Here is an 18786-nt window from a genome sequence, read left to right as displayed (position 1 = left end):
GTGGGCCCCCAGGATAGCTGCTGGTGACAGCTCCAGTTTGCTCCATGGTTTTGGGGATTCTTATCCTGCCACTCCCCTGTGCAAACTACCCCTCAGATTCACGGTGCAGAGTATGCATCTGGTTTTCATGGAATTTCAGTAAATGGTGGAATTCTGACTTTTCTAAGCTCTGAAGATGAACATTGTGTCATTCAAGTAATGACAGGAGTCTCTGAGATGCTGCAAAGCAAGAGATGTGCATAATGGAGAGATTCTTTGCAGTAAGGGTTAATGTTCCCCTATTTTTTGCAAAGAAACAGTAATCTATGTGATCTGACCAGAAATGCATCTGTTAAGTATTTCTTTCCTTTCCCTGTTCACTTTTGCTCCCAGCCGTGAGCAGATGAAGACTGTGTTCATGCATACGCAAGCAGCTCTGTGTCTCAGTGGAGCGACATTAGGAGTTTAGCAAGTCTGATGAGCTCTAGACCGACTCTGTGGCTGCCTCTAATTTATGTGTTTATGGAAAACACTATCATTCTATTTTCTTATTTCTATTTGATATTTCCAAATTATATTATTGCCGAAGCACTCCACATTGTTACTGTCTTGAAAATCTAAAGAATAAATATAAATATATGAGTATGGTGATCCAGAACAGATCCTCACTTATAAAAATGGATGAATAATCCCCAATGAATAATTAATTCAAGTAGGATTTTCTTCTTAGCCCTGTGAGTATTGCGACTTCTCAAGAGAGACACTTCGCTTTTACATTTCTTGAGTTACACATGGGAATAGTAAAACTAAAGAGCCTGGCTATACATAGATTCTTGCATGCCAGCACATAATCCTAGAGTTTTTTTCCTGATAAATCTTTCATGTTTTGTGTATAATTTTTCTGTCCAAAAAGTGAAAGAAGACTTTCAGAGAACAACAACAACAACAACAAAAAAGTTTTATACCAGATTCTAAGTTTTCTGAATATGCCAGTTGAATTTCACTAGTAGTTTAAATTATTTCTAAACTGAACTTATTTCAAAATAGGTGTTAGGGAAGCCACAGCTTGCCACAGCTCTTCCTGTCCTTTAAAGAAAACTATGTTTTCCTTAGAACCATGGTTTGTTTATGATGGCATTTTGTGCTACAGTTGCATTACTGCCATGAAGAATGAGTTAAAAATTGGGTGTTCTTTCTTTTGGTGAAGTATTTCAGGAAAGGATACCTCAGGATGGATTAAGGTTCTATATTTGTTTCTAGTATGTTTTGCATAAATTTGTTAATCTCTAGTGATAGATCATTTCCACTTCTGCTGATTGATAGGTGACTTGGGAAGGGAATAATTTCCTTAATATACGAGAGCATAGAGAATAGAGCATTCCAAATACTTCCATTCTCTCTCTTTTTTCTGTGTTATTTGTCAAGATATCTCTGCCTCAAAGCTTTACTTGAGATGAATTCAATTCATAACATGGAATATTGGGGAAAATGCTGTAAGTCCTGACACAGCATAGGCAGAATATCACCGAGTGACACTAAAAATCAGCTCTGGTCTTCTTTGGCTGAGCTAAGTCATCGAACATATCTGTAAAGATTGGCTGATCTTTAGATCAGCCTTGCCTTAGACTTTCAGCTAATTTAAGTCGGGTTTTGAAATTCTGTATCTGAAGCTGGAAGTTGCTACGCTGCTTTTCACGTGTGTGAATAGTATAAAGGAAAATTGGTAAAAAATGCTGGAGATGAGGCTCACAGGTCAGTTTTGAGTAGAACCTTTTGGATAGTGCCTGAAGCCTTAGCTTGGTCAGGGCTTTCCAGCCCTGCATAGAGCAGGTAGGAGTAAAAGGCAAAGGCCTTCGGCAGCCTACCCAGTTGTGATAGGGCAAAATCCCAGTACTCATGTGAAAAGAATTATGATATGGTTATGAATTATAAATACTATTTTATGAAAATATATATATATATATATAACATAGACAACAAGACTGGATTTCCTCTCCAGATTCATATAAGTAGGCTATACTGACACAAGAATTCACCACTGAGGTGGTTATGCGTTGGTAAATGTACAACACTGCAAATCCATAGATCTAATGGAAGTTGGGTTATGTTTGTCAAGTATAGGATGCACCTACAATAAAGCCGTTCAGATCATTGTCATGTATAGACTGATGAGGAAATACTGAGGGAAATAACTGAATATGCCCCAAACTTTCAGCTCTGCCTGGAAGTGCTGCAGTAGTATATCTGTATAGTTTTAAAGGCTTTAGTATGAATCAAGACAAATCCTTCCCCTATTGCTTTAAGATAGGAAGACTTAAGATGATAGAAGATTTTTCTACATTTCTAAAATATTGGATATGCTTTTTCCTGTGCTTTTTAAGTGTTACTAAGCAGGAATGTGGATAGATGCTAAGATTCAGACAAGGCATGAACTTAAACTAGTCGTGGTGAAAAGGAAGGTATGTGTTTGTGTACGTAATATGTACAAATATTCCTCTGCCTATGTATATATAAACATGCATCACAGTCATATATGTGTGTGTGTGTGTGTGTATATATATACATGCACGGAAATTCATCTATACGTCCATATATACATCCATATATTTACATCCATAGGCCAGTACATGCCGTTAGATGACCCTTCATTTTGCACATCTGCAAGGGACCAAAGTGGGAGTGGAATTACGTACCTTGAAAACACAAGTAGTTAAACCACTATATGCCAGTTCCCTTGAAGTTTCACCGTCGTGTTTTAAAAACAAGAAATATTAGAACAAAAATGAAGATGCAAACTGAGAAAACATAATGAATGATTTGAGGAGCTCAGCGTGACAGCGTCTCTGTAGAGCACAGCAGGGAAGGCGTCCTGGCTCTGCCGTCAGCTGGCACAGTATCCACCCCCCAGTATCCATAATGTTTTTAGTGTGTGTGTGCTTTATTTTTGATTCACTGTGCCTACAGACTGAGCAGACTGTGCTGACTGCCTCAGAATATTGTTTTTATAGCATAATGCTGATAACGTGACTAGCAGGGAAAACCTAAGGTAATATCATTATGAGGTTTGTACCCTGAACTATGTGAAGAAAAGCAAGGGGGTAGGAGATGGAAGAATGCCAGGAAATTTAGTGCCAAAGAGATCATAGTTTGGAAAGGTTTGGTCAAGACGGCTCTCCTACAGTATTATCTGCTGCCTTCTGGCACAGGTTTTCTCTTTATGTCTCTTCTGGATATGAAAGTGGCCTCATCTTTGACAAAATCCTTCTTTCCTTCTTCTTTCCTCCTCAGCTTAAATTTCCATGTTCCCCTGCCCCTTTTTATGGCAACACAGTTCTGTCTGCGTGTTCCTCTGCATTTTGTGCCATAGCCATTCCCAAAGCAGCAAGGAAAGTACAGCTAAAAATCTTTATTGTCATCTGTGAGAGAACGGTGAGAAAGTATAAGTAACTTTACATATAGTGTGATTGTTAATACAGATAGTGAAAAATATAATAGCAAAGTACTGGCACAGCTCTCACACCTCACTATTCTTCTACAAAAACATCAGTGTAACTGTGGAATATAACAGATAATAAGAGAAAAAAATAATCATTTTTTAAATTATTTGCAGTGCAGACATTTTATTTCAATGATTTACTGGAAAAATCCTCAGCTTTCTTATGCCAAGAGGTCGGGCCATGTTTTGCAAGCGCTGGGTGCCCCACACTCCTGAAGGGCTTCTCAGACCAGGTGCTCTCCATGCAGCTCTGCTGGGAGAGCAGGCAGACCCGGCCCAGAACGCATATCCGAGCAGAATAATTCAATTACGGTGGTGTCTGCTCTTTATTAATCAGGTATTTGCACCCTGGGTATTTCTTAAGCCTGATAACTAGCTGCTCAAAGTAGTTTCCCTTCTGAGCCACCAGAGATTTAGCATAATCGTTTAAAATAAAGGCTTTACAAAGTGGACAAGATTTCTATTTGTAAGAGCCCCATTAAAATAATTTCAAGTCAATATGCCAGACACATGTGGTATGTACATGAACTGAAACTGAAGTGAGGAAAGAAGATATGGCCTGAAATTCTTTAAACTTTATTCCCCTTTGGAAACCACCTTTCCATGCTAAGGAAGAACTGGGGAGATTCGGTAGGAAAGACTGCATAATTGGATAAACCAGGGGAAGAGAAGATACAGACAAGGGGAAAAAAAAAAAAAGAATGAAATGCTTTTAAAATTTGATTTAAAAGATACCATTAATTTCACAAGACAATTCCAGATGTGACAGTGGTATGATCCAAAGTTTTGATCGTATTCTCATAATTTATGTATGAAAACTTGTTTGGCCTCTTTATGCACTGTTGTAACACTAAGCAAAAAATCCTGAGAGTCTAATTTTCCTATAGAAATACAGAAAGTTATAGTCCCTCTGTATATTAGCTTTTACATGTGCCAAAAAAAAGAGGAAAGAGATGCATAAATCCCTCAGCTGCTGTTGCTGCAGTTTAAAGCAAATTATACAAAACGCTAGCAGTTTTTCTGGTACAGTGAGTTTTTTAAAAGACATGAATCTGGCTGGAAGATTTCAGCTTAGATTTAATTACTGAGACTGTGTAATAGATTCCTAGCCATCTCTCTCCTTTTTTTTTTCTTTCTTTTTTCCCTTTTTTCTTTTCAAAGTGATAAGTAAATTTCCGTTTCTGGGGAACTGTTTCAATTGTTGGACATGTTCTAAAAGTTTATGTATGTATGTAAATGTAAAACGGGCTTGCCTCATATAATGTTTTCATCTTTCATTTCATAGTGTTTTTCAAAAACTAAGATGGCATGTGTTTTGGAAATTGATATTTCTCAGGGAAAAAAAAGTGTTTATCAGAACTAAATCTCTTTTTAATAGTAAAATTGTAATGATTTGACAGAGGAATGAAAGAAATAATATTTTAATAATAATTGATTTGGTTTTGTCTGATTGTATAAGGAAAACTATTTTTGCATTTTTAAACTTGTTTTTTCAGAATATACAGATTACATATGGTATTACAGGCAAAAAATTAAATAGAAAAAACTTAATGGATTGAACAATAAATGCAGATTGATGCCATTGATGGAACCAAAGTGAGCCCTCATTGTTCACTGAAATAGACGTATTCACAGTAAATTTTGTATTCTTCTTTTAATTCCTGGTTTCATAAGAGTTTTATCATAGTCTTCATGTTCTTACCATAGTTAACTAATTGCTAGGTTTTCTGAGATCTAATCCACCTAATCCACCTAATAATTATGAACACTGCTGCTTCAAAATTTCTTCCACTTATTGCATATGTCTAATACTTATATTTTTTCCTAATAGCGGTTGTTGTTGTGGCCTGATTAACTGTGCATACTTCAAATGCAGCAGCTTAAGTAATGCCTTTAAAATACCGTGTGCAGCCTACAGAAAAAAAAAAAAAAAGAGTATTCTAGTGTAAAATTCCAAGATTGCTGAAGATCTGTTAGAGTGGGAGAACTGGCACATTTTCCATAGGCAATTATGATAGTATGAGAGTTGTAAATAAGTGCATCCCAGTTTATTACATTTTAACTGCTATCTAAGATGAATTCAGAAGGCCAATCTTGGTATCTTGAAAATGTGATTTAAATTTCATGTTCAATTGTCCATTTTTTTTTTTTTTTGTGTAATGTAATGGTTCTTGTAATGTAATAATGCCAGAATCTAGATAAAATCTGCATTCAATTTAGACAGTTTCATTTTTTTGGAGGGGAGAAGGAAGGGGGGAGGTGTTGCCAACTACCAAAAGAAAAAAAGCTGAATAAATTAAGCTAAAATAAAAATATGCTAAAGCTTTCATTAAGCGGATAGGATAGTGTGATATAAAGGTTAATTAGCTGCTAATATGTTCATTTCATTTTCCCACCTGGAAATCTGCTTTCCCATCAACTGCATTTTGCCTTGTAAGAAGAATCCCTACTCAGTTGGTTATACTTTGAAGAAATTATTTGATGAGAAAATTAGCAATTTCCTAAACCATTTGGAAAACATATATTTGCTTAAAAAATAATAAAAAAAGCATCTCAAAATCATCTCTGCTCATTTAGTGGTGTGGAGGAGGGATAAACAAGATAGATGAGAATATTTATGTATGTATTTAACCACTTCTTTAAACTTCCTTCCTTCCTTCCTTCCTTCCTTCCTTCCTTCCTTCCTTCCTTCCTTCCTTCCTTCCTTCCTTCCTTCCTTCCTTCCTTCCTTCCTTCCTTCCTTCCTTCCTTCCTTCCTCTTCCTTTCTTCCTTCCTTTCTTCCTTTCTCCCTTTCTTCCTTTCTTCCTTTCTTCCTTTCTTCCTTCCTTTCTTCCTTTCTTCCTTTCTTCCTTCCTTTCTTCCTTTCTTCCTTTCTTCCTTTCTTCCTTTCTTTCTTTCTTTTCTTTCTCTCTCTCTCTGTCTCTCTTTTTCCTTCTCTTCTCTCCTTCTCTCTCTTCTGTCTTTCTCTCCTCCTCTCTCCCTTTCTCTCTCTCTCTTTCCATTTGTGATGCTGTTTTACTATTAGAAGTGTTTATAAAATCTTAAGCTTTTTGTCATTCTTTGGGAGGATGCTAAAAGCATGAGTAGGAGGTGAGGGAGAGAAGGATATCTGAAATCATTAACGTTCTTTTTACTCCTACCAGGGCAGCCCAGCGGGATATTATAAATCTTTCTACTTCCTAATTGGAGTGGATATTGATTTTGGAGTTTGTCTCCGGTGGGACTATAATCATATTATTCATGACTTCCCATTCATAACATGAAAATATGTCCATAGAAATCCCATTCCAAAGCTGTTCTGTTGAATTCAACAAGTTTCAATTTGGACTGACATCAAATGATGGGAAGAAGTTTTGGGGACAAAAACAGCCTGAAGAGAATTCTGTGAAATATTGTGATGCCTACTACAGGGCTTTTATGTCGTCTTTCTCCCCACTAAACTGGGACAAGTAGCTGATGCACTGGATGGCTCCTATTTGGAGGGACCTCAGCTGGCTTGGGGAAGCAGACAGGCAGGAACCTCATGAAGCTCAATGAAGGGAAGAGCAGAGTCCAGCAGCTAGGGAGAACTAACCCCGTGTCCCAGTACAGGCTGGGTCTGACCTCTTGGAGAGTAGTTCTGTAGAGCAGGACTTGGTGGGCCCTGATGAACAAGGTGACCATGAGTGAGCAATGTCCCTCGCAGCAAAGCCCACAATACCCGGGGCTGCATGAGAAGAGTGTTGCCAGCAGATCAAGAGAAGTGTTCTTTGACCTCTACCCAGGGAATTCCACAATACGTCTTTATAAATTGTTTTAAAACAAAGAAAAATCAATTAAAAAATTGGTCTTAATTTCATGTTTTAAAACACGTACTAATAATTTTGCAGTACTGTGAAAGTGCGGAGGAAGAAGATCATTAGAGTAGGATAGGATAGGACAGGACAGAACATAATAGTGAAAAGTAGAATAGGAAAATAACAGAATAGTCAAAATATAACAATAATTTGGACTGCAATGTATAATATTAGTTTGCCTTTCATATCTTGGTCAGATCCTGAAGCTTTTTATGTTGTTGGTGCCAGCTGTCCTTTTGCATTGTATAAATTTTGCAAGCATGTATGACCAGCAGTACTATGTTAAAATCTAATTTAGACCTATGGTCACCTAAAGTATTTTCTGTCATAAACACATGTTCAGGAGTGTCCTAATAATTCACTTCAGTCACAAACTGAAGTGCTAATGAATATAACAAATATTTACTTTCCTTCAGCATAGCATTATTGTATGGAAAAAAAAAAAAGGAAAAAGAGAGAGACTGGGGTATTTATGCTGTGTCTTAGACGTGCTGAAAAATTATGCAGTGTTCCCTGATGGCAGGATGCTCTACAAGTGTGTAACAATAGGAAGGTTCAAATTCTTTGTGTCAAGGAGTTAATAAATAACTAAAGTACTTGCCTGGGACCCAGCAACAAAGCAATTTGTTCTTGTCATCTGGAAGTGGTTAAATTATGAAAAATTGTCCTCTATAGATTTAACTGATCCGTGAATCTAATTTGTGAACTGTACAGCGTTCAGTGTGGTGCAGCTCTGTGTAGCTCATGCTTTCTATATTAGGAGCAGTGAAATATGACCAATGTCACTTTTTGTTAATGGATTATATAGGTAATACCTCCAGGCAGGATAATGGACTACAAGACATGAATAGCCTAAAAAGCATCTAATTTATTTTTGGTGGTTTGTTTTAATTAACTTCTAAATGTGTCTCGTTTCTGAATTATACTTCTTTAATAGGTTGTTTCAAAAATATTGTTTAGTCCAGTAGAATTAGGGAATGGTGCTAGGTTTGAACAATTAAAACATACTAAAATCTAAAATAAAAGAGCAAATATAATTGTGAGAACACAGAACCCCATATTTCAAGAAGAAAAATGGAATTGAGTGCACAGAGGACAACGTTAAAAGTCCTATGCATTAAATGGTCCTATGACCAGAAGTACTGTTAGGTAAAATTGAGAAGTTTAAATGGGTTGGGGGGGAAATAACCTGATACACTGATGAAAGGCAGTGCAAGAGAAGACTGACTAGAATTGTGTTCATATGGAAATATTCTTTTTTAAATAAAATTGCTATAGGAAAAAAATATATATGTTATATCCAGACAAATATGTCTGTGTTGCACTTTCCTGGACTGATTTTCCTCCATTTTCCCCCAGCAAAAGCTTTGGGGCAAAGACTTGTAGGGGATCAGCTCTGGGAGGTGTGGCAAGAGGGATCTTCCCATTTTTTTGTCTTCTGAAGCTCTTTTCTTTTAATAAGACAAAATCTTGTGATAAAAGCACTTTTTTTTTTTTCGCTAGCACTTGCAGTTAGTATTACTTCTGGCTGGATCCTAAGCATTTTAACTGTTGCTTGTCAATCATCATCATCATTATTTTTGGATGGAACAGTTTGTTTACAGTATGGTTGTTTCCATACACCACCATGTAAAGAGGATGCAAGTGAATCAAGAATTAGCTTTGGCATCAAATGAGGAAAGGAATTTCCTCCTTTGTGCTCAGCACACCATGGACTCTGGTTTAGTAAAAGCAGTTGCACGGGGTAAAGATAATGAGAATAGCTAAGTGCAGTAATGAACATCAACTTCAGTAAGGGTCTGTTTCTGTTAAACTTTTGAAGAGAAAACATGAAGGAATGCAGATTTATCTGAATATATGTACAAAATATTGGTGTGCTCTTTATGCATTACATCTGAACTAACAGAATTCCTTTCTTTCTTTTACAGAATAACGATATAATCTATTACAATGCAAAAGATGATCAGAACGATGTAAGTAATAACTTTATTTTGGCTTCATTGCGTAAATTACAACAAAATATAAAGGGATTGAAAAGTTTAATCAAACTCTAAGACCATCACTCAGATATTTCACAGAAGGAAGAAAGTAAGAAAATTATTTTAAAAAATCCTAGAGAAACAGATTATATTTTATATTTTAATTCTAAAGGTCTGCTTTCCCTCATTTAGTTTTCAAAGCTACAGATCAAGGGAAGTGTTAGGAGGAAAAATAAGGTGGTCCAGCCGAAGTATCTTTCGTTTCTTGAAATGTGATAAAATCATAATTATAGGACTGGAGAATCAAAATGATAAATGTAAGGAATTTACTGTACTCTGAAAAAACACTTTTCTGGCTCCCTTTTCTAAGCTCATATTTCCCAGCCCTGCATTTGCTGTAAGAATTCTTTTACTTGAGTGAAAAGCAGGCATAAAATGTAGCTGGATAACTGTTTTCATCCACTTTGTTATCATTCATTAATATAATAAGATTTGGGGGAATGGAAATTCACTCTTTTAAAGTTTTACAATTGTGTGGTAATTTAATCCCAAATTCTAATAAAACTCTGGCTTCATGTGGTTTGAATTCTACTATTCTGGCATTAACTACTAAGAATCTTAATTTCTTTTGGGAAAGAAACAAGTTATCATCGCTGTCACTTGAGATAATGCAACTGCTTGTCTTCATTATAGATTTAATTTATAAAGTCATTGAAAAGATATTGTAAATGTCTTAATCAGAAGTATCAACATACTTCATTTGCACTTTTTAATGAAGTATTCTGTAAAGATTGATGTCATCAATATTATAATTGATGCTTCTGCTGTAAAGCAATTAAAGAAGATGCATAGATCGCGACAAGATCACGTCACAGATCACAGCATAGATCACGCTGACATGTTTATACAGAACTAAGAGCACTGGAACTCAAGTACAAGAAGCAAAACTACTATCTGAATTTTTAAAGCTTGTGTGCTTTAAGTAACATTAACTAAGAATGACTTAATTTTAAAGCTATTCTTTTCATTCAATTGATAGGATTTTCAGAATTTTTGTAGTAACATGCCAGTCACTTCTGAGAACAACATGGGCTTTGTTTACCAAGCTCAAGCATTATATTCCAAGGCTAAATATATCATAAAGCCATATATAAAAGTCAAATATTATTTGGGAATATTTGTAACTGAATTAAAAGTTTTAAATCCAATACTTTTTCTGTCATAAATAGTATCAAATGAATTTTTTAAGAACACGTCGTGGTGTTATTTGAACCTACTTAATGGTTTCTAGCCTTATATAGTTGTTTGTTTGCACTCTTCACTTGTCCAATTGAGAAACAAGAAAAAGTCAGTTTGCAAAGGTGAATAGCAGTAACCAACGTCTAGTACAATTGCATGCTATAGAAATCTGTTCTGTAAACACTTTTTGTAATATAAAAATATAGGATTGAGGCTTGGTTCTGTGGGCTGCAAGTGTGCTGATAGGACTATATGCGTTGGGATAAGCAATTACATTTCTTTCTTTCATAATAGTCCAAAGAAAAAGGTTAAAGAGGGGGAAGGCAGAGGGAATGCTTTCTGTTGGTGAACCTTTTTCCTGTTATTCTACTTACTTCTTTCCAGGGTTAGATAACTATGTAAATGGAAGGGATTTCACGAAAGTGTAAGATTCTGAAGTCTCTGGTTGCTTGGAAATGCTTTGTGTCTGCCATTTGAGCTTTCTTGTTGTTGTTCTTAATATGATCAAAAGGTTTTGGGGTGCATTGCAAGCAAATGTTTTGACTTAGATGCCAGTGGGTCTCCCAGGAGTTCTAATTAGACCATGGTGTCTCTGCCAGTGACACCTTACAAGTTTAGCACATCTGCCAAAGTGTAGATAGATCATCCTAGATATAAATTCATCTACTTCTGTTTCTTGCTATTAAGTAAAGGTGAAAATTCATAATAATGCTAAACTTTATCCTCCTTAATCTGTAATACAAATGCTAAGTGTAAACTAAAATTCTTATGCTGCTGTTAATAAGTAGTATAACAAGTTAATAAGTAGTATAACATGAACAATTAGCTTAGAGATGTTATTATATATGTAGATTTATATCTCTTTAAAAGGCCCAATATTTTAAGAATCACTAATGTGCACCTTCTAAAAAGGCTCCATCGTCTTGCATTTTTCACTTTATATTTTTTAATGCAAATATTTCTTTAAAAGTCTAAAATGTAGTAACTATTTTCCTTCATCAGTGAAGCTAAAGTTATCAGTTAAGTGTAAAAAATGAATCCAAGAACACCTTGTATTTTAACTACAGCACTTCTTTGGGAATGGAAAGATGTGGGGATACTTACTGCTGATTGAGAAGACTGACAGTCAAGTCTAAAAACTGCAGACTCTTTGTCCCTGTTTGTGCCTGAACCCAACAGTCCATTCTTCAGTTCCATATCTCTAAAATAAGATTGTGTAATTACACAGCGTGGCTTTTGGCAGCTATTCGTGCTTTGTCATAAACCATAACACAGATGCTTACAGTGAAGAATACAAATTCATGGGAAGACAGAAAAAATCCCATTTTAAAACTGTGTCTCAAAGAAACAAAGGATTGTGCTCACATGGATCTGTGATTTAATTTATATTCTTGATTTTACTTGCATTCCTCTTCTGGACCTGACTTAGGCCACTTTATTGTGGGAACTTTTGTTTTCTTCTGTTCACTTCCTCAGTTCTTATACCTGTAGAGGAACTCTGCTTGAAGCATGGATGAGAACTGTTTACTCCAGTTGTTTTGTTTCATTGATTTACTGATCACAGTAAATGTTATTTTGTAGAAACAGAATGTTCAACTTGCCTAGACTTTCTATTTACTCTATTGAGTAAATGATTTTTCAAAGATTTTACATCTCTACATTTTTTTTTCTGTAAGCTGAATGAGAAACAATTTCCCATTTACAAGGTTTAATATTGATGTGCCTTTTATACACCTGCCTTTCCTTAAAAGGAATCCTATGTAGATTGCCTAGTTATATTTGCAATTTCTTCTATATCTTATATGTCAAATTGAAAATTGTCACCTATTATCATTAAACTTGGTATGAATCTTCACTTGCCCCTCCAATCCCTTACATATTAAAAAAAAAAAAAAAAAAAAAAAGATATAGAGCTTGGAAACATTCAACATTGTTCCAGTGACTGTAGGGAAATAACATGTCGCACTCAAATGGCTTGGAATGGAGAAGGTACCATAGGTATTTTTGGTAGAGAGAAGGTATTCCTAAAGGGTGATTTTAGCCTAGAAGGCCGACGTCCATAGTGTCTTTCTGTAGCCCACAGAGAAACTTTTCTACAGCAAATCATGCAGTGGATCACACTTTGGAGTAACCTTTCTTTGCCAATCACCCAAGGAGGGAGGACAGGAAGATGATTTGTCCTGTAGCTGATAGTAAAGTCTTTAACAGCTTAGTTTTCAGTTGAACTGTTGACACTGTGAGCAGGCAGCAGTGTGTCCAGGCCTCACTGGCACTCAACAGCTGGCTCGGGCTTGAGCTCAGGTCTAGGCTCGGGCTCCCCGAGTTTTAGATCAAAGCTTATCCAGGTAGCTAGACAGCAGATTTTTATATCCCAGTTATTGTTGGGATACTGTTTATCCTTCTTGGCTTGGTGGGACTGAGATCTTTCTGCTTTTAGATGAAGATACAATAACATTTCACACTAAGAATGAATGAAGATGAAGATGAAGATACAATAACATTTCACACTAAGGTACTGGAGTTTTCCAGATGGCCTCCATGGAATATCTTGTCTGCTGTCCCTTTTGGATGATCCAGTCCCATGGCTGTGGTTACAATGACTGCCATCATCCATCTTCCCTTTTGGTTAATAGAGTTTATTTGTAACCACTATCTGCTTATGGTGCTCAGCATAATTACTAGCTTTTACTGTCAGCTCATCCTTTCTTCCGTCGCTCTTAACAGTGATTCCTTCTCTGCGTGCTCCATGGAAGGAAGTGCGCTATCGATGGTGCATCATCATTCTTCATTGGTTTTGTTTACAAGTCTACTTTTAATAGATTTTTTTTCCTGAATTTAAACTCTTATACTTAATTAATTCTTTTCTTCTTGTTTTTGCATCTCATTGTTTTGATTTACTAAGCCAATGATTACATCAAATAAAACATTGTTATGTAGAATTTTACAAGTGTTTTTTTTTTAAAAAAGTTCTTTCTTACACATACCTACAAACATATACATGCAGATATCTCTGGTGGGATGGGTCACTTCTTGGTGTCTGTTTTTCTCCATTGACCAAGTTCCTATAATGAATCTCTTAAATATTATTTAGTTGTCTAAAGAATTATAAGAAATTTATCATGCTCATCTTTACTTGCCTTCATGAAACCCTTTAAAAATATGATTTCTTCTATTCCTTTTTATCAGAAGGTTGCTCTAAGGTAAATCTTTTTGTTTGTTTGTTTTTCTCCCGGTCTATGTTAATGTTCTCCAATATATTTTACTTCTGTTCCTTCTGTTTTTGCACCATACTCAGGTGATCCTTCTGTCTCATTTGTCATCTGCTGTCTAGAGGTGCCTTTTTCCATCTAATTACTTTGTTTGCTTGGATTAAAAAAAAAATCAAGCTTGTGAAGAGCAATCATTCCTGGGGCCTTTTGGTTTCTCAGGTAAAACAATCAATCTTTAACCCCTCAGTTCACCAGTCAGTAATACGCATTTTGCAAGCTTTATCCTGCAACAGCAATTAGATTCTACTTGCTTATTTCCCACCACAGTGCTGTAATATATGAGCACTTCATAGGAATTAATGAGTTTTATCTTCAAAACAAGATAGGAAGTATTAATATATACCCATTTTTTTCACATCACGCAGAAAGGCAATGGCCAAACTAGTAATTTAATGCAGGTCTCAGGTTTTCATTCACTGTCCTGTTCCCTGAGCCCTTTCCTTGTGATATATTGCAGTCTGTCGTGCACTTTAATTTGCAGATGTCAACTACTCTGTCCTATGACTCTTTCATACAAATGATGCACTATTTTTAGACGGGTAAGTGGTACCACATCAGGATGCTTTTTCCTACAAGTTTTAATATTACTTTCCCTGTTTCTCCCATTTTCTCTTCTTGCCTTTTATCCTCCACCCTATTTGTAGTCCTCTTTACTTCACTGTTCAGTTCTTTCCATATTTTTATACTGGTCTCCATTTGACTACCACTCATTTCATACCTTCTTCATACATCTTATTTCCAGTTGCCCCACCAATATGCACCAAATTGCTCATTTGTTTAGTTCTCATTCTTCCTTGATTCCTTCCTTAGTTTTCTTTGATTTCTTTTTTAACATCTGCTCCTCTTTCTGACTTTTAAATGTAACTTTCAGTAGTGTTTTTATAAACTCTTCCTTGTACAAGTTACGCCCATCTAAGAAAGATATTTTTTCCGTGACTTAACTGAAAGGTCCAAATGCTAAATGAATAAAAAACTGTTTCTTCAAAATACAGCTTACCTTATGCTAGAATAGCCATCTCTTCTGGAAGTTTACAGCATCTCTTCTGGTCTTACTCATTAAGCTTTAACTGGGAAGTCAGTTGCATCTCCTGGCAATTGCTGTGTCCCTAGTTAATGCAGATGATTTATCAAAGAGAAGTTTGATAAACTTCTCTTCACACAGTTCCATGCTGGGTTGTTGTCATGACTGATAGAGCAGTTCTCCTGTGCTCCTGTTAACTGTTTATTAATAAGTGGTATTAACATTTTTTTATTCTTGTTTTGTTTTACTGAGTTAACATGAAGACTCTAGAGTTATGGTCCTTTTAACAACTGAGTAGGTACTTGCATAAAAAGTGACTTAAATATGTGACTATGTGAGTTCTATCTATAGAGAAGCAGTCTGGAGCATGCCTTTGACTAATTGTTTTAAATATGAAATACATTTTTTATTACTTTATAAAATTTGTAGGGAGGAATCTTTAAAAATTATATGCTGTCTTTGCCACATGGCTTAAACAATGGTTTACAGTCACGATTTAGTGTCTAATTGCTCTTCAGGAACAATGTATGAAATGTTAGCTCAGTTCCAGATTAAAAATGCTACATACTGTTTAACTGCATTTTAACTGCAGTGGTTATCAAGATTTTGTAAATACTCATCGTGTATAAAGGTTCATCTACAGCAGATTTTCAAACAGAAGATGTTGTACTTACTCTGTGAAGAACCCATTCTACCCTAGCTTAGAAAGCTAAATTGCCCCACTCTGTACTGCCCTTTTTATTTAAAAAAAAAAAAAAAGTGTATTTATGGTCTGTGTGAATATAGGCGTAAGTAAGCACAGAGCAGAATGCTTATCTAACAGGCACACTATTTCAAGATCTCCTTTTCCTTAGAGAGGCATTTGCATTTATTTTTTTCTTTAGGAATTCTTCATGCTATCAAATATTGCAAAACTGAATTTGATTTGCAACCTTTCATTGCAGTTTATTTTTTTAATTACAATTTGTAATTAATTTAGCAAAAAAAAAAATTGATACCTAGTATTTATAGTCTTGTGGTATTAGTGGCCAGGAACAAATTTAAATTTGGGTTGAATTTGAATTCGTGCATGGTATCTGTTCTAGTGCAGTGATTTATTAGAAAGATTTGTTTTAACTGTTACGACTTGTCCAGCAGATTTGAGCAGATCTGGTTTTAAGATTTTTTGGTTCTTGTTATTTATTTATTTTTTAAAAAAATCTAGTAATATGACCCTTAGAAATCTCCCCAGTGTCTTCACCAATGCTAACATTAAAAAGGACTTCTATTCACTGCTTTGACTGGCTTTGCTTCTCATCCCACAAATTATGAGATCGACATCCTACCACCTGCTCTAAAGCTAATATGTTTTGGACGTTATCCCTATCTGTGTGATAACAAGTGGGATTCATGCCATCCGTTTTTTTCAGAGTCGAAGCTATTCAATCTTCAGCCGCTTATAGTGAGTGAAGAGTAGACACTTCCGATGGGAAATTTGTCTCACCTAATTTAGGATGAGATTAGCTGGCAGTCTCTAGAAGACTTAGCCTCCTTTTACACTGGAGGAGCCTAGTGATGATACAAGACAGCTGACTTCTTTATCTAACCTTCAGTGATTATTCCCTGTGTTTTTGTTGTATGACAACTAATACATTTTGACACTATAGCATCGCATGTAGGTATGTGAAATGGATGCAGCCACAATTAGGATATGTTGTGTTCCCTTTCATCTTCTCTTTGTCCTTTACTTCTTTGATGTTTAAATTTTGCTAAAATGAATCATAATGGATTTGCCCCGGGTACTCGTATTTATGATGATTAAGTGGGCAAAGGGTGTTTCGAGCATATTAGAAAGTGTAGTTAGATAAATTGGCAGTAAGTGTAGTACATCCACCATCCTCATGTCACCTTCCCCTTAAAATAGGAGAGCAGGTAGATATTCATAATTCTTTATTGATGAATAATTGAGAACCTTTTCAGTTTATAGAGGCTCACCTCTATTACATAAAAATTATTGAATAGATTTCATGTGGTTGCAAATGATTCTGTAAGAGCCGAAAAAGCAAAACAAAACAAAACAACACAAAAAAAAACAAGGTTAGCCATGCTTCTTTTGCCTTTTTCCATCCTCAAGAAGGCACCATCATGTAGTTCCTGTAGCTATATAAGTCTATTTAGTGATTATATTTTTGCTGCTGTTGCTCACATGTGTGAGGTACAGCTATTTTTAGATTACTTTTGTTCTCTTGCACTGAATAGGGTTTTCTTTTTCTTTTTTTTTTTTAATATGTCTGTGTAGAGAATATCTCTGAAGCTCTAGAGAAGCTTCATTAGACCAGGAACTTCTAATCTGTTAAAAATAGCCTATTTTTTCAAGTATATTTTCATTTTTGTTAAGATACTTTTTGAATATTAATTCATAGTTTTAGTACCAACTGGAGGTACCTGAAATTAATTGCTAAGTCTATAATACATGTAAATTACATGGAATGAGATAGATTGGACAGATTACCATACATGTCCTAACCTTTTCCATTTTCAGCAAATATTGCCTGATTGTTGCACTTTTTTGATTCCTTAGAGTATTCAAAGCCTCTGTGCATCCCAAATGTACAACACATTCAGAGGTGTTACTCCTATGAAGTGTTATATTCGAAATATCGCAGGTCATGCTTATTTTATTGCATATGTTGTGAGAACTACCATTTGAGTTAATCTGTTTGAAAATGAACCTATAGAAAGCATTTTCTGCCCTTAAAAGGTGAATCCATGCTTTTACTTTTTTATGAAACAGGTACTTTTGGGATGTTGTATAAGAATATGCCAGAGTTTATATCAGAAATAATGTTTATGTTTAGTGTATCATACGCTCATCACTGAAGTGGAGATGAGAAGGAAAATCCTGTTACCAGACAGCAGTATTACCTGCAGTCCGTGGGGAGGAATAGTCAGCAGGCCAGCCATATTGTTTTGTCCTTTGTCTCACAACTACTCTTGATGCTTTTTATACATCAGAAGACACTGTTCCACTTCAGGCACTTTCATGGTCACTTGACTTCTGTGCCTTTTAGGAAAATACAGACCCCAAAGTTTTTGTTGTGTATGTCCCACATGTGGTGGAATTTTGCCTTATCATTTTTAACGGTGTGATTGGGGTGACTGTGTGAATTAGTACTACTCTTTGGGAAACTGGCATTTGCCCTGACCATGAGTGTGTGATTGATGCTGGCTACTTTAGTACCAAGACTTTTGGAGTTGTTCGCTGAGATCTATGTGCCCTCTGCCCACTGGCAGTGGGAGATGTGCCAGCTCTTTTCACTTCAAGGCACTGCAGAAAAACTTGAGCCCAACCCAGGACTTCGTGTTGAAATTATAATGATCTCCTTGCCACGGGGAGCAGGTGTTCTTTGCCTTGAGTATTCTGGGTAAGAAAACTAGGTGCCAGGTTGATATTCCTGTATTCAAATCCATGTGGGACTTCTCCCCAGTGAATGTATGTTGGAGGCTGCAATGAAAAATAGATGATAATGAAATATGAGACTGCCCAGAGCTACCTGCTACCTGTGAAGCAGAGTTATGAAATAATAATGGTGAGAGTGGTACTGTACTTGTCAGTCTCCTAAAAAGATGGGGATGTTCTTAATGCTGAGGATTCTACCTTGAAGGCAAATTTGCACACAAGAGCAGGGGTTGAAGTAACCCCATGGAGGCTAAGTTTACGCCTCACCAGAGATCAAAATTCAGCCCTAAAGCTAGTGATTCATCAGTTTAATAGAAAACTTCTGCCTGTGGGATATATCTTGTATCAAATGCATGAATGTTAACAATTGCAGTGAACGCAGTATAATTGTATACTACTAAGTAAAAGCAACTAGAAAAGCTGGGCTTGTTAGAGAATACTTATAGTATTTGAAGTAGTCATTTTGGGAAAGCACTTTACTGCCCAATTCTAGATAAAAAAATGTTATGTTTAAGTGTTTTGATGCA

The 18786-nt window shown here is 35.9% G+C and overlaps 1 protein-coding gene across 3 annotated transcripts in view; it reads left to right on the top strand.

The window, feature by feature from the left end:
- The window catches only part of CACNA2D1 (calcium voltage-gated channel auxiliary subunit alpha2delta 1), a 341896-nt gene that overhangs the window by 168725 nt on the left and 154385 nt on the right, over positions 1–18786 (top strand). For all 3 annotated transcript variants that reach the window (XM_088523514.1, XM_088523513.1, XM_088523511.1), the window contains exon 5: positions 9241–9285. In XM_088523514.1, coding sequence (XP_088379640.1) covers positions 9241–9285 — 45 coding nt within the window. The remainder of the gene's footprint in view (positions 1–9240; positions 9286–18786) is intronic.

Source organism: Tinamus guttatus, unplaced genomic scaffold (assembly GCF_059628265.1).
Source record: "Tinamus guttatus ecotype Peru unplaced genomic scaffold, ASM5962826v1 Tinamus_guttatus_pri_ptg000193l, whole genome shotgun sequence".
Classification (NCBI taxonomy): Eukaryota; Metazoa; Chordata; class Aves; order Tinamiformes; family Tinamidae; genus Tinamus; species Tinamus guttatus.
Note: the sequence above shows the minus strand (reverse complement) of the source record. Positions and strands in the feature narration are given on the sequence as shown.